The following is a 25,845-nucleotide window of genomic DNA, read 5'->3' on the forward strand; positions in this document are numbered from 1 at the left end:
GACAGACTCATCCTGCCTTACACAAGAGGGGTGTGCACAAAAGTCACGCGGTCCCAGGGGAGGCGCTGGGCTAATCCCTCATAACTGCGAAATGAAGAAACATGCAAGAAGCATGTGATTCAGATGTTTATTTGACACGGATCCAAAGTTATTTCCAAGGAATGAAGGTGCTGCCTTTTCCCATCGGGGCACAGAGTTCAAGATGACGAATGCTCGTACGTTCCCAAGGACCAGTCCCTTGGTTATAACCCCTCGGTTCCCCCTCTTACTTTGGTTGGGGGAGGGAGGAAGAGAAGATTCACGTGCCATCATGGATGCTGTTTTAGAGAACTTGCTACGGGTGGGCTTACTTTGGCTTCCAGGCCATTTGATGGGATCGCAGGGTGAAGGATGACGGCATAGTGGAGGCACGTGTAAGCCCAATGGCCTGCCAGCAGCTCTCTTTCTAGGCAGGGAAAACCCTCCCAACCATCCCCAGCCCCCTCTCCATCCCAAACCCCCCCCTGCGGCCCTGCCAGGTGGCCACGGACCTGAGAAGCAAAGGGCCGTCAAGGGCTGCTCTGATGTGAAAGCATTTCTGCAGGTGCTGGAAAACGTAAACACTATACCTACCTTTGCCACTGAATTCTGGGCAGATCACGTGAAAGCCGAGGTGAGCCTGTCTAAACACGCTCTAGTAACACATCTGGGCTGCTTAGGTAGAAGTATCTTGAAGTTTGATACATTCAAGTGAAAAGCAAGCATGAAAATTCACACCCTCAGATCGCATTAGACATGCTTCAGTTACACTGTTTCGCTTGGTACCATCAGGCTAGCTGATTTCGGATGCACTTGAACCTTCTGCCCTATTCTCTCCTCTCTCTCCTTTCCAAATAAAACACCAAAACTTCTCTTAAAAGGTGTATGATTCAAATGTGGAGAGGAAAAGGGTCAGAACGTTTGTCAAATGGTCTAGTCTGCAAAGCAAACCAGTCTCTGAGTGTATCTTAGTTGGACCTAAGCTTATTTTCTTAAAAACAAGAACCCATACCACCACCATACCCCCCATTCCCAAGCTTTAGTACTGGATTGGAAACTCACAGTTTGCCTCCTGTTGTTACACGATTCAGATTCAAAGGTGTGGAACCTCAGTCTGTCTATCTGAAGGCCTTTAAAGGAAAAATCATTCAAGAATCCTCAAAGTTTGAAGTAATATCTTGACTAGAGCTAATGCAAAGTAATCTTGTGGAGAATCCTGGCAGGTCAGAACCAGCCTGAGTCAGCTTTATCTTCTCAGTTGCCGTTACCATAATGTAGACATTTTTACACGGCAACATAGTTTTAAAGTTTTATTGGCTTTTCACAAAATGCCTAACAGAATGCTGAAATGAATTTCTAAGTTAATTTTATAAAAGTAGGCCCTAAGTCCATTTTGATAGTAACTATTGCTAAATAAAATACTGTATATATATATATATATATATATATGTGTATATATATATATATACGTATATGTGTGTGTATATATATATATATATATATATATATACATACACATGTGTTGTGGCAATGTCAATTTCCTGGCTTTGATTATGGACTATGATTATACGTTATCATTGGGGAAATCTGAGTAATGGGTACAGGGGAGCTCTCTGTACTGTTTTTGAAACTTTTGAATCTATAATTAATCTCAAAACGAAAAGTCAAAAACAAAAACAAAGCTCTGTATGAAATAACCATACTAGGAGCTTATTTTTAAGAAAATGTCTCCCTATACCCTAATATAATAAATTATGTGATGAAATTAAGAACTAAAATAGAGGGACTTCCCTGGCGGTCCAGTGGTTAAGACTCCGTGTTTCCACTGCAGGGGACACGGGTTTCGATCCCTGGTTGGGGAACTAAGATCCCGCATGCCATGCAGTACAGCCAAAAAATAAAATGAATAAAATTTTTTTAAAAAGAACTAAAATAGAGAATAGCTTAATATATATTTTGATCCTTAAACCAGTAGGTGGATGTAGTTCTCTTTTCTCCGACTATGAATTGCTCTAGAAAAATCTATGGCTCTGTTGTTTTGACGAGGGCCCCTAGCATTAAGAAACATCCTTTTAAAAGATCTTTTCATAACACAGTTAAGACATCCCTTGAGACCTAAAGAGAAATAAGCAACACATAAACAAGATTAAACTTCCATTAGAATGTGGAATTTGGTAAGATCGGCAAGGCATACTCGATGACTGCAGCCTAGAGAGACTTGGAATTTAATATTATCCAGGTTTGGGGTTGACTTAACAAAGGAGTCCTCTTGAACTTAGCTTCTGCTTTCTGCCATGAAACGGTCCCTAATAATAAATTCCTTCTGTTTGCATAGGGCTGGGCCCTGCTCTGCTGTGGTCTCCCGTTCATGGGGAAGGGAAGCTCAGGGAATCCTTCCCGGAGGACGTGGGAGGTTGAGATGAGCCTGCACTTCCTGACTTTAGGCCAGAGCCTTGTTAACTAGGTAAGGCCCGTCTTTAAGTGAGGACTCAACAGTGCATTCAGTGGCAGCTGAGAGCCGGCTGTCTCCTCGCCCGTAACGGTCTTATCGACACTAAGAGAGCAGGCCCAGGGCTGCCCTGGGCCAGGGGAGCGCTTAGAATTCCATCTGCTCTGTGTGCTGGCCAAGGACTGAGCTGGCAAGCGGTGCTATGGATAGCGTTCTGGTCACTAGTGGCACTGGCCAGGAAGAAACAGGAAAAGATAATAGTCGCGCAAAATCAAGGAACAACATGAAGGTGAGAGGGAAGCAAGTACGCAATGAATTAAAGATGGTCTTGACCACAGTACAAAGAAAAGGCAGTGGAGTGGGAAAAACAGGCAAAAACCACGAGCTGCAGATGGTGCGGTCTCAGTGCCGTGATCGGGAGCCCCCGGGGGACAGGCACAGTGGCCCGGGCCACACACCTGGGTCTGCCTCCCACCTGAGATCACCACCTGCTATTTCTACCTCCAAGTATCTGCAAGGCCAGTGTTTCTCCGTCTCCACCGCCGGACACTCGGATCTCAGTTCCGACAGCCTCTGTCCTGAAGTCTCCCCCTTTCCAATCCGTTCTGCATGCAACAGCCCTTGGTCTTCTTGAAACACATCCCATCCCATCCATCCCCTGCTTAGACCTTTGAGTGGCATCCGCTACCCTTCCCCGTTGTCGCTCTCGCTGGGTAACTTCCGGCCCCTGGCGAATGCCCAGCTTCCCTCCAGCCTTGCGGTCCCCGTCCTGGGCTTCCCAGTTCACTCTGCTTCCTTTGGCTCAGATTCCATCCCTTCAGATCTCATCACCTCAGAGAGGTGGGGGCCCTTTTGTCATTCTGTCACCACCGCTGTTCATTCCTTTCCAGCGTTTATCACAAATGGTCACTAGGTACTGCTTCAAATTCCATAAGGGCCTGGGTGTGTTTTCCGAGGATCCAGCACTTGGTAGTTATTCAACAAACGTCTGTTGAAGGAACTCCTCAAACCCATTTCTTCATCTGTCAATTGCCAGAAATAACGCCCAGCTTGTGGGGTGAGGATGAAATCAATCCACAGACAGGGCCCCCACTGTGTACCAGCTACTGGTTTATACGCCGTTGTCACAGATAATTCCCGGTCGTAGTTGTAACCCTCTCCCCCAGTTTTACCAATGAGAAAACTGAGGTACAGAGATTTCGAAGAATCTGCCCAACACGTCATTAGAAAGAGCTGGAGTTGGACTTTCAGCCCAGATATACCATTTCCGAGTCCTCGCTCTTTACTCTGGAAGGAACCAAGCACAGGCAGGGCTGCAGGTAAAGTCATGGAGAGCTTTGCCGTCACCCAGGAAGCTGGGGAGTGTCGAGGGCCGGGGGCGGGGGACGGCAGGCAGCTGGATTTCAGCGACAGGGCAGAAGAAAGGGAGGCGAACAGGCAAAGGACCAGGCGACACCGGACGGGCACCCTCCCCGACGGCATCCCAGCCTCCTCCCGCCTCCCAAACCTATGACTCAATGAGAAGCCAGGGCAGGCTGGCCTTCCTTTGGTGGCCTTGCATCAAGCAAGAAGCAGAGCCTCCCCCAGGGGCCCAGGGCAACCCAGACCCAGTCCTCAAACTCAAAGTGCGTCACATCAGGGGCTTCCCTGGTGGCGCGGTGGTTGAGAGTCCGCCTGCCGATGCGGGGGGCGCGGGTTCGTGCCCCGGTCCGGGAGGATCCCGCGTGCCGCGGGGCGGCTGGGCCCGTGGGCCATGGCCGCTGGGCCTGCGCGTCCGGAGCCTGTGCCCCGCGGCGGGGGAGGCCACAGCAGTGAGAGGCCCGCGTAACGCAAAAAAAAAAAAAAAAAAAAAAAAAAAAAAAAAAAAAGTGCGTCACATCAGGTCCATGTCAGAGCTGGCTGCTTCCTGTTAGAGCCCCTTGGATGGGGACGCCCCTCCCCAGAAGGAACCTGTTTCCACAGCAACAAACCAGCATCAATTCAGATGCACCTTCTTAATTGTTATAAATACAAACAGCTCGTTTTCACTGTCTGTATACTACTTAAATGTACATTGCTTAAATCGTCTGTCATTTTAGGGAATGGTGGTAAATTTCAAGCCTATGTTAGACTGCTTAAAAATGTTCCCTTGTGCTTAAAAATGGTCATGTTGTCATATTACTCGAGACACAAATTTTTTTTTACACCTCCCCTCCCCCTCCCTCGAGACACAAAATTTTATAAGAGTGTAGGCAAGAAACATTATTAACGGTGTCATAAATAAGTATTATAACTTTATTAAAATGAAAAGACAATATTCAAAATAATGCAACAAAAACGAATAAAATCCTTTGTCCAATACTGTACACATAAATGCAGAAATCAGTGCATTTTTCTAAAGCATGTTTTAACCTTCATTTAGTTCATACTAAAATATAAGCTTTAAATAACTCAAATAACATCACTCAGCAGTTTAAACTGTAAACAGCTTGTTTAACATGAAGAACGTCGCAGTAAGGTACTTCTGTCACTGAGCACCATCTCCTTTGTGCGGCTCTACACAAGATAAATACAGCGAAGCTTGTGAAAATGGGAACGTGAGCTCTCCGAGCGGAGCAGCCGACTGTGAGAGTTTCCAAAGCAGTGCTGAGGTGACCTCTGCTCTTAAGACATACTGGGCTGTTGGTCAGAAGTGTTCTACTTAAAAAGCAAACAATCCCCGGGAAATACTGAAGAGGAACCAGCAACACAAGGCCAGCTTGTGTTGTATTCGTTTATTTATACAGTCTAAAAAAGGGGAGGGAAAAAACCCAGGACAAAAAAACAAGAAACAAACAAAACAAAAAAACCCACGACACACGTCCCCACACAGATCCTCTCAACCGCATTGCTGTCTCATTATTGCTTCAACTGACATCCTCAACACTGGCGAAGAGTTTAATTTGCTCTCCCCCCCGAGCGCCCTGTGTTTCGGGGTGGGGTGGGGGTGGGGGGTAGAATACAGCAGGAATGGTAAGGAAAAATGACTAATTCTGTTACCTTCCCATTTTTCAAGATGTGAGACACGGACAGGTGAGAATACGGTACCAAATATGTGGCCATCCCTCCCCTCAACAGACCAGAAAGCAAGACCTAAAGGATTTAGGTCTTGGGATGACTTGAACGAGGCAGGTTAAATCACGGAAAGAACGAATGCCCTGCCCTCCATGGAAAAACTGCTTGCAAAGATGAATGAGACAAAACGGAACAGGCCTCCGAGCCAGAAATCCTCCAACTTAGTAAGCAGAAATAGTTGGGTTTTTTTTTAATGATTTTGATCTAAACAATACTGTATTCTGTATTCTCTTCCATGTGCTCAATCTTCAGTCTGCCAGGAGCCATCCTCCAGCTTTAGTTTTTATCATTCTAAATATATATTACTCTAAGATAGCAACTACTTGGTTAACTTGCAACTAGGATCTACGACTTTACCACAAGTGTAGGTACGGGTGCATAACGTGAGCACGTACAGAAATGTCCCCATCCTTCCTTCCCGCATCACATCTTTAAATCACAGACTTGAGCGGACTTTTCTCCGCCACTAACACGGTCAGGGATGCTCAGCGTGGCAGCACCTCACGACCCTCTAAACCCTTCTCTTTAAGACAGACAGTTCGACTCTCTGACCCTGCGACCTGCCCCGTCTTCCTGGGAACCGCCATCAGGCTGCAGAACTGCAGGAGAACCGCTGGCTGCTGCGGCGCCTCTGCTGAGCCAGGACCCAGGGTCTAAGGGGAAACCACGTAGGAGAAATGTCTGCGCTTCACGTGGCCTGCCAGATCCACTCTTGGTTTCGAGTCCAGCTTTTCTGGGGCCGAAAAGACACCGCCGTCGGCAGGGAGGGGCTGGATGGGGGTGCTCGTGTGTGTCTCTTCTGCTTCCCTAAAAAACTTTTCGTATTTGTCCAGGTAGGGCGGCCTCTCAGGGAGCAGGTAATAATGCGTTGAGCTCACTTTCTTCCCGTTTTCAATGATGGGCAGGATGCAGGGGACCTTACCGGCGGCCCCCTCGCTGTGCTGTCTCTGCAGGGCTTTGCTGCTCACATACTTGGGGTCGGGGGCAAAGCTCTGCGTGGGGGGCATGACCCCGTTGAGGTAAGACGGGAGACTTTTGGGGCTCGGGGTGCGGGAGTTACTCCCGGACAAGGGTTCTCTCGGCGGGACTTTGGGGGGCCTGTCCTCGTCGCTGTAGGTGCTGGAAGTGACTTCGGCCGACCACCTTCTGTAGTCCGGCTTGGCCGGCCGGGGAGGGATGGGGACCCGGGGGGGCACCTCGGGCTTGTCGTCATCGGAGTTGGGAGAAGCCCTGTGCACGTAGCTGGAGATCCTGATGGCCGGCTTGTTAAAGGACCCTGCGGGGCCTGAGTGAGACCTCCTCAGTCTCCGGTGGGCCTGGGACAGAGGGGGGTTGGCACTCGTCCCCCCAGCAGCCTGGTCGTGCGCCTGGCTGAGATCCGCGGCCGAGACGGCCGGGGTATCGAAATACGCGTAGTTGATCTGTCCGCACCCTCGGAAGCTGCGCCTGCCAGGGCCGTCAGGTCTGAACTCGGAGATCGCGCAGTCTTCTAGAAGGAAGTCCGTGTCCGAGCTGGTCAGGAACTCGACCTCGCAGTCCGTCTCGTCCAGGGAGAGGTCCTCGGAGATGGGCAGGGGTGGCAGGGGCCTAGAGCCCCGCTCGCAGGGGGCCACGCCAGGGAAGAGGGACGGGGGCGTCTTGATGGGGGTGAGCGGGGGCGTGGAGGCACAGACCCCGTTCACTGCCAGCTTCTTCAATCCACACGCCACCCGACCCTCCTCCTGCTGCCCCCAGCCTTCACTCGGGGGGATGATGAGAGGGGGCAGGCGAGACTTGGCGGAGGGGCCGTGCTCCGGAAAGTGGCTGCCGTTCATCGGAGCAGACCTGGAAGCGCGCCCTGGAAGGAACCCGAGAGGTTACCCAAGATCGACCACGCTCGCCCTCAGCTGCCCGCACTCCTGCCGCCTTCTGCCGGGTCGCTCCTGGCCAAACCCCCAGCCGCTGGAACGCCGAGCACACCCAGGCAAGCCCCACGGGCGTAATTAGGGCCCGGAGGTGGGGAACGCACCTGATCCGGTTCAAAGAACAAATGACCTCTTCTATCTGCCTTGGACGCGTGCGCGGCGCATGCCCACACGCCCCAGACAGGTTCTGTAACGTGTGCAGAATCCACAGAAGGCCAGCAGCATGTAACTTACGCGAGTGCCAGCCTGCACCAACCTGGTCCTTTGAGAGGTGGACCACACAGCACACTCAGGGCGGCCCTGAGATAGGACAGAGCCTCACCAGGCCCCTTGCGATACCGCGAGCCAGAGACTCGCCTGCGATGGGACAAGCAGCCCTTGGCAAAAATCTAAGGAACACCAGGTTCACGTTAGGAGGACTAACATACACACACTCTTCTAAGTTTTTGTCAACACTTATACCGCTTTGTCACTTTCGAACAGGCATTCGAGGCTCGTCAGGAAGAAGAGAGATCCTGTCCGGGGTTCCTGAGAGTTATTATGTCTCATCGCTGGGACGCCTTAGAAGCTCACACCCCCACGGGGAGACCCAGTGACTCAGGCTGAGGTGCAAAGGCGGCTAAGAACACGCTTAGCTTCAGAATCTGTCGCCACTAGGGGACCGGCTCCTGTCGGAAACAGCTCAGGTCGTTCCCTCATTTAGAAAATAACGCTGGAGGCCAAGCTCACGCGAGGGGCTGCCACCACCCTCCTCCCCCAGTGCCAGGGGCGCTTGGGCTTTCAGGACACATACCTATGGATGTTAGGTGCTCCGCCGTCGAGTTCAGACTGTAGGCCATGGTTATGGGGTCGATGTTCAAAAAGCCGCTGAAAGGAAAGGACAGACACCTTGGTGACAAACAGGCAGCAATCGCGTCCCCGCCCTCACTCGGACGTCACACACTCAGGCTCCAGCGGCCCCACGTCCTGCACTTACTTCTCAAACTCGCCGCGGCCCCCCCAGCAGGCCTTCAGGCTCCCCAGGGCTTGGCCATCGTGCAGAAACCCAGTTTTTAACGGGACTCTGATCTCCTGAGCAGCGACTCCGGCCATGGACATTGTGCCTTATTCTGGGAAGTCTTAAAACTCGTGAAGCCCAGGGAGGGATGTGTGGTCAGCCAGTGGCTTTCATTTCCTAGAGGGGATACAGAGGAGAGAGTAAACGGAACAATCCCGAAGCACACGCAACTCGCCACGGTGAGACAATTTCGGGGGCTGTGGAATGGAAACGTTCCACGACCGACTTCCACTCAGTTCTTCCATTTTTTTTTTTGCGGTACGCGGGTCTCTCACTGCTGTGGCCTATCCCGTTGCGGAGCACAGGCTCCGGACACGCAGGCTCCGCGGCACGCGGGATCTTCCCGGACCGGGGCGCGAACCCGCGTCCCCTGCATCAGCAGGCGGACTCTCAACCACTGCGCCACCAGGGAAGCCCAGTTCTTCCATTTTTATGTTACCTAGCTCTTACTTTTCACGAGGGTACGTAAATGTAGACATTGTAAGTCTTTTTTGGGGGGCGGGGGAATGTACTAATCCAGGATGTGAGATGCTTTCAGCCAATGGGAAACAGATCAGCCGAGGCAGAGGTCCTGCGCGCTGACAGCTGCACAACACAGCGGCCTCACCCGCCGGAGCACACACACGGACCTTCCAGCGTGTGGTTGTGTTGAGAGTGGAGCTCATCCCACCCCGACCCCCGAGCTACACAAGTAATTTCAGAAATTACTGGGTTCCGATCTGCAACACTAATATTCTCTAAGACCCAACGCTTAGATGAAGCAGGAGAGTCTACACTCGGCCCCTGATGACCAACCCCACAAGCCCAGCATTTACTTGGATTCCGTATTTCGGATGTGGGCCCCGGGAAGACAAATTCTCCAGTAACTACTTTTGCGAGAAAAAAGAACTCGTTACATATGAAGATACTCATTTCCATTCTCCCGTGGAAATCGAGTTCTGCAGGCGGCTTCGGCAGAGACCTGGATAGCGTCCTCCTCCCTTTTAAAGGCAAACTGAAGACTGCATTCTCCACATTCTCCCCTGTGAACTGCCTAGTAATTTACGTCTGTCCTGCCTAGCTGCGAGGCATGGATTACAGTTTTCTTAACCCAGCAGTTCCTCACTTTCAGACCCCTCCGCCCCCTTGTCAGATGTGTCTGGAGTCCCCAGTCCCCATTTTCCGTATTCATTACCACGGTGTATTCGTTATTAGCATCCACGTCTGCCCTGTCTTCAGATACGCATGTTTGCTTAGAATAAGGTGAGGACGTCACTTGTCAAGTCTCCGTGTCACATTGGCCCCTTGTGCGACGTGTACATACACTTTCTAACGCTTTCTCATCCTCTTGGCAAGTATTTTCGCACAAACCGAGAGCTGGGTGCCGTGCTGAGGACTGTGGGTGACACAAGACGAGTGAGATGGGTGCTGTGCTGGGGGAGGGGCACACAGGTCAGAGTTTTGTTTCAGGGTCAAATCCGTCACCCCCTACAAGACTGTGAGCTCAGGAAAGAGGCTGCACCCCAATCATTAATTATCACCACCTGAACGTTAGCAGGTGCTCAGTAAGGGAACGTTTGTACAACGCCATCTATTAGTATTGTCAGCAGCAACTGAATGTAAACAATATGTAAGGCACAGGGTTTATTTTTTGTTTTTTTTAAAGCTAAGGGTCTAAAAAAATACTCTGCAAATGTTGATGATTCATTTTTTTTCACGTAAAAAGGAATGCAGACAGTTAATGTTTCAGTGACAAAGGAGGACGGGGTCCGATCAGCCCTTCTCAGCTTTTTACTCTCCCGAAGTCAGCTGTTTTCATATACTAGGCAGAGATTTCAACAGGTTTAAAATATTATTTCTAATAGTCAAGCATTATCTTTCTTTCATCGGTCTCTAAAGATACGTGATTAAGAAGAGGGGGGAAAAACCCCCATCATTTCAGAAATCTAAGTTATTGGGAGGTCTTTTTTTGTTGTTTCTGAGGGTTGGTTTTTAAGATCAGGAACAAAGCAAATGTGTTTTTACTTCCCCTGAATGCAGTTAAGCTCTAAGAAAAATTTAAGATAAAATCTTCAGCAAAAAATTGCTAGACATACCCTCTCTGTCCCTGCCCAGTGGTCTAGGGTGCTGTTTCTGAGCAATCTGCAAGCACTGGCAGGACGACAGGGACAGTATCTGTGGCGATAGAAAACTGAAAGGCCAGATAGGAAGAAGAATATGGTATCTGACTGGTTTGAAAGCATACGTTTGAAGATCGCCCATCCAGATTACAGGAAAGTGCTGCAGGGGACGGTGAAGGCCCAGCCCTCACCTGTCTGCAGGCCAGCAAGAACTACCAGTAATTACGGTGGGTCGGCCTCCGAATGCCATCTAAATCTTCGCTTTCAACAGGGTGATTGTGTAACCATCGCCTCTGCTGAAATGACCTCGGAATTCTGGACTTCCATTTCAGTGGTCCCTTAACATTATGTACACGTTCTAGAAAAAGTTATTTTTCGGTCATTGTTTCCATCACCTCCTTGTTAGCTTTCTTAAGAAAAAAAAATTTTTTTTTTTTTTAGTATAAAAAGAATTGTGTTCACTGAGGCAGCTCGCTTGTGACCACAATAGTGTCTTTGTGCATTCATCGAAGGTGACCTGCCTCTACATTTCAATGGGGAATTGTGAATGGGCCATGTTATGAAACTGTCCAAACTTCCCACTGGCTCGCACGGGGAGCTCCCAGGGCAGTGTCACTGTGTGCTCTCTTCTTCTGGAAAATAACTCCCAACTGTAGACTCAAAAAAGGGAACCTGCAGGGGGTCTGGAAGGAAACTTTTAAAGTGTGTTCCTCAGGTTGTAAACTCAACCACCTGGAATTCTTTTATGCCTCTTTCAAAACTCTGGAAGTATTCAATATGTATACTCCTCTGTAAAAAAAAAAAAAAAAAAAAAAAAAAGTCAATCAATTTGGTCAACCTCGAGTCAAAAAGAAACACGGCGCTCAAGTGAAATTTAACTGATGCTGCCGTGTTTCGAAGTTTGTTCCCTTGTAACCGTAAAACTAGCGCTACCTTACAATTCATTAGGAAAACGGCTGCAAAAAGATACCTACGTGGGAAAACCAGGAACTGTAAGTCCAAGATGGCATTGTGCGATGAAATGCAAACAATACTAAAGCTAATGTGAATCCACTCAGTCTGGTATATAGACCAGGGTCTCAATAACCTTGGGCATAGTAACTTTTCTCAAATACATGAACTAATTTTTAGCCTTTGTGTCAAAAATGCTGTTAAATACCCATCCCAGGTGTGAACTACTTTTTCCTGTTAACATCACTTCTTTTTTTTTTTTAATTCAAGGAAAACAAAACAAAACAAAACCCCTAAAGCCATTTGTTTCTTGAGGCTGTCCCTTTACTTTCTCTCCTTACAACCCGGTGCTGCCTGGAGTTCTCATCCCCCTCTAGGGCTTCAACTCTACATTGACAGCTTCCCGAAACCCGAGTCCAGCCCAGGCGCAAGCCTCCACTTTGCATTTCCTATTGTCTGGTGATTACCTTTCCAGTCGGATGGTCCCCTGGCATCTCCAACTTTACTAACCAAAGGCCTCCTGTCACCCACTGCACATCCCCTCCCCCTTCCCAAACCAGTTCACAGTCTAAGCAGATCACACGTCTCCGAAAGGCACCATTTTTAACCTGAGTTACAGCAGATGTACCTTCAATCGCCAAGGTCCACAGCTTATTTCTACGCTGTTTCTCAAACCTATCTTCCTTCCGTCCAGATCTGCCTCGGGTCTGAAAGTCCCCACCCACCCTGCACACCAGATCGCTGTTCCTCATCTCCCACTGCTCCAACCTCGTCAAAGTCTTCAAGGGCTGCTCAGTGCAAGCTGCTCGGTCTGGCGTTGAAGGCCTTCACAACAAGGCCCCCATCCACCTTTCTCAAGCTCTTGCTTCTCCTTTCCCCACATCGCTGTTAGGAATCAATGTAGGCTTCAGGGCCACCCTCTCCATGAACCCGCTCCCTTGGGAGAAGCCAGAGGAGGCTGTCCAGGGCTCGGGTTGTTCTGTGCCCCTGGTCCCCTTCTATCAGCCGAACTTTCTAGGACAGCACTCCCCCCGCCCCAACAGATCCTGACCGCATTCATTTCTGACACATACTTAGTAAGTGGATCTTGAGAAAATATTCATCTCATTTTTAAAAAAGTAATTACATGAAAGATTTATGGAATTTATAATACAAACCAGTGAAGAAGGGGAAAAACACAGGTGTGTAAGCGATAAACTTAACATTTGCTGACATTGCCCAATTATAGCGGAACAAGTCTAGGACGGGTAGCCAGCAAGGAATTTCCACTAAATTCATTTCCAAAATCCAAACTGGACAGTTTGAGACTGGGTAAAAAATTAGAAGCTTAAATGGTTAACAGTGTAACTTTCCCAACTGGCATCTGTTACTAAATGTCTACTTAAAGCAATCAGGGGATGCTTTCTGGAAACACTGAATTTCACCTTCTCCTCTCTTCCGGATTGTGATGCACCTCCTGTGTTTTTGCTGCTAAATTTAAGGTCATTTTCCTTAAAAAAAAAAAAAAAAGGGTTACGTCCAAAAGCACATCGCCCATTCTTTATCAAACAGGTGAAACGACGTGCCTTTTGCTTGAGGATAGCCTCTTTGAGACTATTCTTTTAAAAACAGGCTACCTTGAGACAATAACCTAGATAGGCTTACCTGGCCACAGATCTCATTAATAAATCTCAGGCAATCCATGAGAGGGGGAGGGGCACATTTTTGTCACACAACTCATCCACTTCTGCCCAGTGCTTCCTTATTTAAAAGCGTGATGTAATTTCCTTCTTTCAATCTGGTTTAAGAACCTGATTTCTGTTTATTCAGGGTGATAAATGGTCTTCGCAGCTGCATGTAACAATTACCTACCGACCTATTTCCATACTCAGGGAGATATAAGGTAACTATATTCACAGCCAAAATCTGTGAAAAGAAACTGACTTAAGGCCACGACAACTACCATGATTTTAGACCCTCCCCAAGTAAACCAACTCATCTTTCATTTTGAAGATGCCTAAAATAATCACCTTCGGGAAAATGAAAAAGCAAAGAAAACAAAACCACACCTCACTATTTTTACTGTGATTCGTGTCCAAAGCGCTGGTGGCCAAGCGATCTGCACTGAACGCTCAGTTTAGCTCCTTTACAGGATTTTAATTTCCGTTAATAAAAGGAGAAAACTTATTTGACATTCGCCTAACACATTCAGCGTTTATGATCGCTATAGTGTTGTGTGGCCTGAGCTGATTTACTAAAAGCAGAAGATTCTTCAAAAATCACAGGCCCTAATTCAGGGTTTTTCTCGGATTTCACTTCAATAGGCTGATCTGGGGGAAGGGAGGAGGGGCAGCAAGGTAGGAGAGCGCCCCGCTACTGTGGAAGCACCAACAGCCGCTGCGTTAAATGCCCAGATGATTTAAAAGTGTGTTATCTGAAGTTAGTAACACGTAACTAAACTCAGTGGTTTCAGTGAAGATGTGCGTGTGGCCCAGTGTGGTGGGGATGGACGTTTTGTCCTCCTGCAGCCCTGCACCTGGCCCATGATGGCCCATGTGTAGGTGGGAAAAACCACGGCAACCAGGAAAATGTTTGATCTTCACACTGTCGCGGTCAAAGCTAGGTGACCTAAGCTCTGAAATAATTCAGAATATTCTCCAGCTAAGTATTTTAAGAAATGTCAAGCCAACAGAAAACGTATTGCTCCACTACCATGGTCACCGACAGCCTCTGGATTCCCTCAGTCTCCTACACGGCTTTGGTGACAGAGCAGAAACGCCCCACAGCAGGAATGGATTCTTTTGTCCTTTGTCCTTTTCCTACACAGCGCTAGCATCAGCTGAACACAAAGACACACTGGATGGAAAAATATTATTCCTTTTAGACATACACACGGTAGATTTCTAATTGTGAAAGATACGTAATTTCTATTCAAATTTTAAGGACAATGAGCACAATAGTCTAATGACAGGAAGCGAGTCTAAAACTTCACATTTAATTAATGAGCGTTTAAGTCACCCAATGGGTAACTCGAGATTGTTACAGTGAACAGAAACCCAGTAAGGATAATAACTAGTTCGCTGGACACTTATCTGACAGGCATTGTTCCAAGTGCTTTATGTGTATTAACTAATTTAATCCTCTCCACAACCCTGGGAGGTGGGTGCCTATTACCACCCTCATTTACAGCCGAGGAACCGCAAGCACAGAGCTAAGGAACTTGGGGCCCAGACTTGAGCCAGGCTCTTCCCACACACCACACGGCTCTCCAAGCTCTTAATTAAACCGGGGGAAGATCTGACCCGTTACGATGCTCAAGGTTTCAGGGTGGCTCAGACAGACTGTCCTGGGGCTTCGCTGCCTGGTCATAGTTTTTTCTTGGGCAAACTTTAGCCTATGAAAGTTCCTATTATACTTCAACTCCCTCAAATTCTCCTGTACAAGTTATTACTTGCAGGTCCGTCCTATGTATCCTCTGGAAAGGGTGGGTTAAGTTATCAGTCTGATATTCCGTGACCACTTCAAACAGTTCTTTGAAACCATCAACCTTCAGTGACACGTGGATGCCCCGCCATCATATAACCCGTTACAAGATGGTATCTGATATACGCGGGTCTGTCTCCGCCTGTAAAAAGGGGTCCCTACATACACCCAAGGGGCCTCCTTTTAACCCACTCCCAGCATGGATCCCTGTGGGTCGTGATAATCAGGCTCTATTGTAAAATCCAGAATTTAATGACAAAATGTCTTGTATTTGGAAAGCGGTCCACAGACGACAAAACACTTTCTAACATGTTATCTCACTTGATCCCCAAGGCATCCCTGTAAGAGGAGGCAGGGATTATAGTCGCCATTTTACAGAGGAGGAAATGAAGTGAGGTTAAGCATCTTCCTGTTGGCAAAGGGCCATTGCGGCTCTTCTGCCCTGTAATCTAGCATTTTCCCCACTACACTTTCACCACCTCTCCTTTCTAGAGTGTCTTCATTTCAGGCGACAGCCACGTTTCTCTTCCTGACATTCCTGGTTACAGATGGAGAAACTGACACAAAGGACAGGACCCAAGCGCTGGTCAGCTGCGCAGAGAAGCCTGAACTCAGCTCATGCATTTGGCTCACTGGTTTTTAGAGGGCAGGGCTCCATTATTTTCACAAATAGTTATCGGATGCTTATTCTGGACTACATACGACGCTAGGTGGTGCTGACTAAGGTTCGGTCTAGCGAGGAGAGAGGTAAGAGGTGAGCGCACTATTTCAGATTGTGGTCACTTCCAAGGGAATGAGCGGAGAACAGGAGAGGGCAAGGGGGCAGAAGAACCTGTTCACACAGGTGGCTAGGGAAGGCTTCTCTCAGGTGACTTTTCAAATTTGAATCTAAACGATGAAAAAACAGGCAGCCATGAGAAGAGTCAGGAGAGGAGCATTCCGCGCAGAGAGGAACAGTATTTTCAAATCCCAACCTGTGACTATGGGGTTTCATATGCTGGGGGTCTTTAACAAGAGCTTTTGGACAATGTCTTCTCATCCTGACCTTCCTACTGTTTCCTCTGTTAAACTGTAATCTTTTGTTGAATCACGGCACTTTGGAGTCGAAAAGGGCTACGTCGTGTAGCCAGAGCCCCACATTTTAAAAATATATTCAATGGCCTTTCGGTAATACCGCCCAATGTTATGGTAAAAAGAATTGGATTCAAGTATCAACGAGGACTCCATATCGCAGAATCCTTTTTCCTTTTCTGAAATCTGAATCCCACATTAACTTCCCCCTACCTTAAAACGAACTTCTGTATTTAAGCTAGTAACGTATGTTCAGAACCCCAAAACTCAGCAGTTTTACCTATCTTTACACAGCATGTTTATACCGTGCGAATGATGCCAGAATGCCACAACTGGATTTCGTTTACCTGCTGAGTTATCCCGCTCAGCTTTTATAACGCATGGCCAAACAACAGCACCAAAGGATGCTACAGAAATCCTGGTGCTGAGGTACCCACACAAATGCATTTAGCTTAAGAGCAGACTCCCTCCATGGCGGGAGTCTGTGACATTCCAATTCCTCGAATTACCCCTGGCACCACCTTTCTCCTCCTCTGGTCACCTTTTGAAAGCAACCTCACGGTATGTAGACATTCAGGTCAGTTTCAAGCATGTTAGATTGCACCTGTAATTTAGGTGACTTGATTTTTTTTTCAAATTTTTTTATTTTGGCTGTGCCAGCTCTTAGCTGTGGCACATGGGATCTTTAGTTGCAACACGCGGGCTTCTTAGTTGCAGCATGCACACGGGATCTAGTTCCCTGACCAGGGATAGAACCCGGGCCCCCTGCATTGGGAGTGCGGAGTCTTATCCACTGGACCACCAGGGAAGTCCCAGGTGACTTGCTTTTAAAAGCTACCATTACTATTAGCAGAAAGGAAATATTATCTGGCTCCTCTGAGGAGCAGCAGTTATTTTCACACAAAAACTCAAGTCTACAGTATAATTAAATCTCACAGAAAGAGCAACTAGAATCGACTGTGAACCGAAAGTAGGAAACCCAGTGCATCACGACAGTGGTTTTCCCTATCTGCCCAAAATATGAATAATTCAGACACTTCATAACGGCCATTAAAAAAAAAACAACAGATTTGCTTCCCGAACTTTATCAGCGACTGGCCCTATCCTGCTGAGCTTTAAAATGTAAAATATGCTTTCCTGCAATTATTTATCAGTCATCAACTATGTGCAAAGCTGCATAAGACAGAAGTTGTGCAAGGCAGGGTTCCTACCCTTAAGGAGTTTACAGTCTAACATCTGTTAGATTATAAATTATTACTCCCAGACCTCTGCCACCTACCAGTGAGTGTCCACAAGAACACACAGCTGAAAAGGAAACTTCTGTATGAAGTGAAGGCAAAGATGAACAGTGTCTGAACTCCATGCTAAAACCCATATGTATTTCTCTTCAAATTTGCTAATATCTGGAAAAAAGCTTGATTGATAACATACTGATAACCAATCATAGTCGGCCTGTTAACAAGGAACCGACTTCTTTTATTTTGGTCTTAGCAAAATTTGGTCATTTTCTGAAATGAGTACCAAAATGCCTTGGTTTAAGGAAAACTTCACTTACAACTATATAATTCCAGTAAGGATTAAAAAAAAAAGAAAAAGAAAGAAATGCAGTTGAAAAAAGAAGGCAAAACCAGATATGGTGAACTTATTTAGATGCTTCAGTCTCCTGAACAAACATATCCCCGTTGCATTCTTAACAGATTTATAAAAGCCTGAAACTTTGTAGAACACTTGTTCTCCAGAAGGGGGGGGGGGGAAGGCATTTTAACCTCACCTTTCTTCACCCCCAACAGTTGCCTAGAAACCAGTCCTGCCCTACCTGTGTTGCAGGTGCACCTAAAGTCACCAACACATCTCTTTTAAAGCTACAGTCTCTATTCTGATTGCACTTACGTTTATGACTAACACTCTACTCATATTTTTTTATCAGGTAAGACACTGGTTTCTTTCGAGCAATGACGAAATCTTAATATAGACTTCGCAAGCACCAATCCAGTATCAATCCTGGTAAAGGAGTCATCTAATTTGTATAAGACTATGATATACATATAAACACACACGTACACACACAAGAACTGGCCAATCAATAAGTGCTGTCGTTTCGAACACAGAATTCTACAGTTCCTTCCATCTGAGGCAGCATTTAGGACCTTCACAGCAAAGAATCACGTTCCTGGGAGGAGAGGGGGGGAGGAGGGCGCGGGGCTGCTCGGATGAATTAAGAACACCGACTGGGGATGACCGTCGTCGCCGAGACTAGGCAGAAGAACCGCGGGTCAGAACCGGCGCCGATCCCGGCCCCCCGCAGCTCCCAGGACAGAGCTGGCGGGCGCGCGGTGTGGACCAGACCAGTGCAGCCCCCAGCGGGAGGAGGAAAGACCCCGAGGCCGCCGCCAGCCCGCGGACGCAGGACCCCGGCTCGCCGCTCCCGGAGCCGCGTCCCTGGCGCCCCGGGCCGGCCCCTCCCTCCGTCCCGGGAGACTCTGCACCGGGCGACCCTCTCCGCGCCCCGGGGACCCGCCCCGCGTAGTGAGCCGCCCGGAGCCCTGAGGGGCGCGGCGCCGCCCCGCCCTCGCCCGCAGGCCCCTTACCCCAGCGAAGCCGCGGCTGCCCCACGGCGCCCTCCCGCGCATGTCCGTCCCGGCTGTCTCAGCGCCGCGGGCTCAGGGGCCCGGACACCGCGCAGGCGCCTCGCCGCTCGCCGGCCACCCGCTCCCACTAGCGTTTCCCACTCGCACTCGGCCGCCGTCGCCGCCTCACTATATAGCGAGTGGGCGGGGCCGTGACGTCGCCCCTCGCCGCCCCACCTCCCCCGCGCAGCCAATTCCGGGCGCGAGCCGCTTAAAGGGGCGATATCGCGGCGGAGGCGCTCGCGTGGGGTGCGGAGGCGCTCGCGTGGGGTCCGGAGGCGCTCGCGTGGGGTCCGCCAGTGTCGCGCGGCCCCGCTGGGACGCAGTCTTTGTCTCCCGAGGGCCGTGTTTCTGGGCCGCCGCGGTCTGGGCGCCTCCCCTCTGCCGGATCCGGGTGGCCGCTGCCCAGCTCCGAGAACCCCCTCCCGGGAATCTTCCTCTGAAGTGTGCGGGCCGCCCGGCCTCGGCCGCGGTTCCTGCCCGACCCAAAGGCGGCACCGCGCCTCGCGCGGGGTTTCCACCGTTTCCAGCCCCAGGGAGGGTTTTGTCTTCCCCTGTCCGCGGGCCGCCGCCGCGTGGGTGGGCTGAGGGCACCGGGGGGAGGCAAGCGGAGCTTCTGCTGGGCCGGCCTGGGGTGGGGGACGCGTCTGCAGTTTGCAGCCACGCGCTCACCACGAGGCCCGCGGGCCGCGGCGTGGGAGGGACAGCGCGGGACAGGGTGGGACAGTGTGGGACATCAAGGACAGCTCAAGACAAGGAAGGACAAAGTGGGGCATCGGAACCTTGAGGGACAGCGTAGGGCAGAGTGGGACCGTGTGAGACAGCGAGGGGCAGCGAGGTCACATTGGTGAGGGCCTTTCCTGGCAGGGTGCCCGGCAACCTCACCTTTGACCACACGTTTGCCAACGGAGGCCAGGCCCTGGTGGCAGTTGACCCGGATAGGGCCGCCCACGGGCTTCCAGAAGCACCCCCTCACCGCAACACGGCGTCCGCTTGACTTCCGAACCTCGTGTTTACTTAATAGACCCAGGCAGACCTCAACATCTCTTGGCATCAGGGCAGCCACTGATGCCCAAGGACAAAACACCAGCAAGCCGGCAGGAGGAGGTTTCTCGAGGCGCCGGTGATGCAACTTAGGCTTATAGTTTAACCGTAAAATAAATAATACAAATGATAACAAACCAAGAGTAACTAAAGTAAGAAAAAAAGCAAACAGACAGAAACCCTCCAGTTTTAACTAGAAGAAATCCCCTGAATGGTACTCTATTGAGTAGAGGCCAGAGACCTCTTGCTGACCTCTTTGGTCTCCTCAGAGGCCCTTCTTGCATTTCAGCAGTAATGCCCAATAGTTAGACATTTAGCACTACCTAATTGGAGTAGTTTAACATATGGAATGAGATTCCGACCTCATTATCAGGTTAACTATTAACTTTACACTCCATGAAGTGATTTGCCTTTTCTCCCCTATTATTTACTTACATTCTTTTAAATTTAATTCAAAGGCTTAATTTTGAATTCAAGGCCTTAGGAACCCAAACTAAAAACAAAACAAAACTCTCTTTTATTTGCAAGATAAACAAACATTTAGCAGAGAGAGCTCTATCCCTCATTCTGATGGGCTCCTTCTGGACTTCAGGGCTTCTTGGGTCATTTTCATTGCTCTGCTACTTAAGAATTCATTTATTCCATCTTTCTGTTAACTTTTCTTACTGCCATTCATGTAGTAGTATTTTAGGATGATGAAAATTAGTCACAACTAATCGCTAATTTTCTTACCAAATTAACTAGGTTTTTTATTCACAATCTATCCAGATTTTTTTTCCCCCATTTTGGTTTCATTTATGTTTACAGCTTACCCATACACTATCAGTATGAAAAAAAAGGATCAGCCTGAGAACTTGCCAGAGAACATCTTTTCAGACCTCACAGTCCAGCATTTACTGAATGGGGACCTAGCCAAGCTCAAGTTTCATCCAAAAGGCACCCTGGTTGCACGATTTCAAGTAACCACAATACAGCTGTAATTTGTGCTTTGGCCTTATTGGCATGTTTTACATTCTCCTATTCATTAAACAGTGATAATCACCAGAGCAACCATCAAACACACCCCTTCTTTAGAGAAAGAAGATCAACAGGATACTCAGTATAGGGTTGAGAGATGTATGATGGGCTAACGTTTCGGTAAATTATCAAAAAAAAATCACAAAATCACATGAGTCATTCTTGATGAATCTGATTTTTTCTTCTGATCTATTTAAAACTTGCAAAGTAAACATCTTAAAAAATTTTTATTGAAATATAGTTGATTTATGATGTATCAATTTCAGGTGGACAGCTAAGTGATTCAGTTATACATATCTATATGAATATATATATTCTTTTTCTGTTCTCTTCCATTATGGCTTGTTACAAGATATTGAGTGTAGTTCCCTGTGCTACACAGTAGGTCCTTGTTGGTTATCTATTTTATATACACTAGTGTGTATATTTTAATCCCAAACTCCTAAATTTCCGCCCCCCCGCCCCCTGGCCCTGGAAAATAAACATCTTGATGTATTCATTTTGGGGGAAAAACCAGTTAGAGCTGATGGCTTACTGAATTTTGCTTACAATAATACTCATACAATGTGGCTTTCAGCTGTGGCTGAATTACATGAGAACACTTATACCCCACATATCTTTTATCTAAGACTCTATTAATGATAGTTTGTAATAACACTGACATGTCAATAATATTGTGGAGTATTTGTGGAACAGTTTAAAAGGAAAATGCTAAGCAACTTCAAATGAGCATTTTGTGTTTATCAAATGATCATTGCATGACTTTTAACAGATTAGAACACTAGTCTAGAGGTTTAGGGGAAAAAATACCCTCTTTGTACTGAATCTAGCATGTTTTAAATTATCTCCAGTAAGGAAGAAAGTTAAAGTCAGACAATGTTTTTTTTTACATCTCCCCAATTCATCTAATTTTGAGGCCACCTCCCAAGGAATTTATACTGGCTGATTGTTATTTAATATTAAAAAACCCTAAATGTAACATTTAAAATGTTAGACTTACTTCACATTGACCCAGATTGTCACTTTACACTTGCCCTTCTTTCAGAGTAAGAAGAGGCTGTACTTGGAGTGAGAACAGGGAGAGGTTCTGGCTCAGAAACCTTAGGATCGCAGTCTCTGCTTTCCGAAGGACACTGTTTCTTTCTGTCCTCCCCCAGTATCCCTGCAAGTCATGTGTAAGCACACATGTGCTGGACAGGGCGTTATGACACTTCCAAATTTCTATTTGGATATTATGCGAATACTGTAGAAGAGGATCGCAACTTGGTGGTTATTCATCTTGATTATAGATGTTTTTGTGTTTGGGCTCTGTTTATAGAGACATATTTTAAAGTGAGACACTTTCTGCATTACTCTGTTAGTCCTAGAGCCTTTTCTATTCACAGTATATGTAGTTATGCACTTTTAAAAAAACCAATTTATAGATGTGTGCAATAAAAAATGCATGAGAATGGAAGAATTGCGTTTCACAAAGATCATTTGTTTAGTTGTCACTTTATGTTTTGGAGACATCTGGGTACACACACACACACACACATATTTACACAGTATTTCCAATAAACTTTGTGGATTACTTTAAACTCTCCCACTGATATGAGCCGAGATTCACCCATGGGAATTGCCTCATCAAATCAAAATCTCCATGGAGCTTTCAAATTTACAACTTCCATTTTCCCCAGGGATATTAATTAGGGATATTACTCCCCCTTCTTAGCTTTTCCCCTAAAAAAAAAAAAAAACAGAAAACAGAAAAGAAAGAAAAAAGTACATGCAGTACGCTCAGCCCGGGAAAAGACTGAAGAGGCTGGTTTTTTGTTTTTTTGTTTTTTTGTTTTTTGCGGTACATGGGCCTCTCACTGCTGGGGCCCCTCCCGTTGCGGAGCACAGGCTCCGGACGCGCAAGCTCAGTGGCCATGGCTCACGGGCCCAGCCGCTCCGCGGCATGTGGGATCCTCCCGGACCGGGGCACGAACCCGTGTCCCCTGCATCGGCAGGCGGACTCTCAACCACTGCGCCACCAGGGAAGCCCCAAGAGGCTGGTTTTAACTTATCCATCTACTAGTTTAAGTGTCAGGGCCAGGGCTTACCTGATTTTGCTTAGTATGAGTTTTGGAGGGCTATTTGTATAGTTTGTTTTTAACTGAGCCACTTTTTCATTTACTTAATGCTCTCTTAACCAACATTTGATGCTATTGGCTGTTAATATATTTCTAGTTTTATCCCATTTCTAGAACTTATAACCTTTAGAAATTTTTTAGTGTCCTATAGATACACTAATTTAATATATAGATGTTTACGAGACAATTTTTTCAAATTTCTTGGAAACAGTAATCTGATTTTTATCTTCAGATTTTAACATGACATTTTCTTCCAAGTAAATGCTGTATTTCCCACTAGCTGGCCAGTAGGGTGTGCTCTAGTCCCTTGTCAAATTAATTAATTAATTAAAAATATTAATGTCAACTCTTCATTAAGAGATTTCAGAAATATATTTCACTCCTTCATTGCCGTTGACACAGATGAGGTATGTTTACATAGACACAAGCGAATAGTTCAGCAAACACAACACATATGGAAAGTTAAATTGTTATATTAAAACAAGAAAACAGAGATGCTTCTTTCTTTGGATTTAGTTCTAAAATAACTTGGTATCATTCTACCAAATTGGTCCCTTGGTAGCAGATATTTTCTTTTCTTCCGGATAAAAGAAGAAGAAGGAAAATGGTGTAGGGATGAAGAGCTTAGGGCCTGCATTCAGAGGATTTGGGTTTGAATCCAGTTCTATCACTAGCTATATGACTCAGGCATGCTCCTCACCTCTCAACACCTAGTGAGCTGGGGATAACAGTACGTCCTGCTCCATAGGGTAGATAAATGATATTGTGTACATAAAAGTATTTAGATGACAACCTGGCTCCAATCAGGATTCAATAAATGTTAGCTGTTTTTTAAATCAATTGTTATTCTCATTGTTAGTGTTGTTATGTATTCTTTTTCTCTCTTTTTTTTTTTTGACCAAGCGGTACGGCTTATAGGATCTTAGTTCTCTGACTAGGGATTGAACCTGGGGCCCACAGAAGTGAAAGCATGGAGTCCTAACTCCTGGATCGCCACGGAATTACCTGTTATATATTCTTTGAGTTTTTGAACACCTTTCAGTCTAAGATTCCAAAATTCTCTATTGCTTATTAGTATACATGATTTAATTTATCCAGGAGGTTGTTTTGTTAAATTCCAGGAGCATAAATGATTCATAAGATAAAATGTTTTACTTTCTTTGCAGTATTTTCACTTAAGAGGCTATAAAACCTTAAGCCAAAGAAAGGGATCTGTCATAATGAAATTTCAGGCATCAGCCTTTCTTGGAGAGATAAACTACAGGCAGGGAGAATCTTCCTAGTGACTCTGAAGGGAAGATAACAAGTGGTCATAAGTCTAGGAACATTTACTTGTAAGCCCATACTTATCAACATCCATAGGCATGTTTCCTTTAGAAAAAAATAGGTTTGGTTTGTCCATAAACTTCAAGTCCCTACAGAACTTTTTAATATGAACAGCTTTACCATCTTCTCTGGAATGCAAAGGTAATGGGATATACCCAGTGACTAGATGCTGTAAGAACTGAATGAATGTCAACACCTCTCGGTATTTCTTCTCCTTTTTTTAAATTGAAGTATAGTTGACTTACGGTATTGTGTTAATTCCTGGTGTACAGCAAAGTGATTCAGTTATATGTATATATTCTTTTTCATGTTCTTTTCCATTATGGTTTATTATAGTGTATTGAATATAGTTTCCTGTGCTATACAATAGGACTTCGTTGTTTATTCATTCTATATATAATAGTTTGCATCTGCTAGTCCCAAACTCCCGATCCAACCCTCCCTCACCCCGCTTTTTGTATTTCTAATTTCATTCATTCATACTTTCATTCGTTCATCCATCAATAAATGTTTTTTGAACTCCTATGTTCCAGGCCATACTAGGTACCCATCAGTAAGCAAAAGACACACAATCCCTCCCCTCAGAGAACTTTCAGTTGTGAGAGTTGTAAACAAGCCCCCAGGAAGCCATAAGGTGATAGAGGCTGGCAGGGTGCTATGGGGATCATAAGAAAGGCACCCACCCAGACCCGGGGGAGTCAGGAGAGCTTTTTCGGACCATGTGAGGTCTCTACTGAGAGGTGAAGGTTGCTTCAGCTGTGGGAAGATGAAGGGAGAACAGGGCAAACAGAAAATGTTCAGAATGTTGACATTTGAGGAGGTCAAGTTCACTCCCAATGACAAGAAGGTAAGAGGTGAGGTTGGAGAGGTTAAGTAGAGGCCAGATTTTACTTGACTGTATATGTCATGTGATGTGAAGAAGTTCAGACTCGGTGCTAAAAATAGGCGGAGGGTGCTATCGGAAAGGTTTAAAGTAGACAGTGAAATGTTTGCATGTTGAGATGTCACTCTTATTGCCACAGGCCTTATGTGACCAAAAGATTTATAATTTGGGGCTGAGGGTGCTAAGTTATCTTCTTAGTTCTGAATTATCATTCTGGCTAGGGCATTAGTTCTTCTAACCCTGGGACATGGAGAGCTGCACCAACGTTTGGCAGTAATTATGAAGCAGATGGGAAACAAGATGAGGGACAGAGAGAAAGAGACAAACGCATAGATTTTTGGTCAACTCCTTGGTTTTCAGCCACTTGGGGTGACAGGAATGGCATCTGTGGCTGGTGGCCTCGCTTGGGGAAATACAGATTGGGGTTCATGGTGTTTTATAATAAATCCCTCAGTGTCTACAACATTGCAAAAGTTACAGATTTCTAGTGGAGGCACGGCTAGAACTCAGGGCTTTAGGTTCAATGACCCTTTTATGAGAGAGGGTGTGAACTTCAAATCTATTATAAAGGTTAGGTGAATGTTGGTTGATACTTCAGTTCAATTGGCCACTGTTATTTCTTCTGAGTTGTTTCTGATCTCTTCCTTAGTCAATTTAAGACTGTGGGATAAAGTCATCTTTTTTCCAGATTGTACTTTTCTTAAAATAATGATTGTGAATCAGTGAT

The 25,845-nt window shown here is 46.7% G+C and overlaps 1 protein-coding gene across 1 annotated transcript; it reads right to left on the bottom strand.

The window, feature by feature from the left end:
* Positions 1–4,708: 4,708 nt before the first annotated feature.
* ERRFI1 (ERBB receptor feedback inhibitor 1) lies at positions 4,709–18,805 on the bottom strand. The gene is made up of 4 exons (XM_060013588.1): positions 18,693–18,805; positions 8,441–8,638; positions 8,258–8,331; positions 4,709–7,397 (listed from the first exon to the last, which is right to left on the bottom strand). Exons 2-4 carry the CDS (start codon positions 8,560–8,562, stop codon positions 6,214–6,216), a joined length of 1,380 nt encoding a protein of 459 aa, XP_059869571.1. The 5' UTR covers positions 8,563–8,638; positions 18,693–18,805; the 3' UTR covers positions 4,709–6,213.
* Between the last annotated feature and the right edge of the window lie 7,040 nt (positions 18,806–25,845).

The sequence above is a fragment of the Delphinus delphis genome, chromosome 1 (genome assembly GCF_949987515.2).
Source record: "Delphinus delphis chromosome 1, mDelDel1.2, whole genome shotgun sequence".
NCBI lineage: Eukaryota > Metazoa > Chordata > Mammalia > Artiodactyla > Delphinidae > Delphinus > Delphinus delphis.

Coding starts and splice junctions, on each gene's coding strand:
- ERRFI1 (XM_060013588.1), bottom strand. CDS start 8,562: ATGTCCATGGCCGGAGTCGCTGCTCAGGAGATCAGAGTCCCGTTAAAA. Junction 8,332..8,440: donor GGCCGCGGCGAGTTTGAGAA/GTAAGTGCAGGA, acceptor CTTTCCTTTCAG/CGGCTTTTTGAACATCGACC. Junction 7,398..8,257: donor GGAGCACCTAACATCCATAG/GTATGTGTCCTG, acceptor GGTTCCTTCCAG/GGCGCGCTTCCAGGTCTGCT.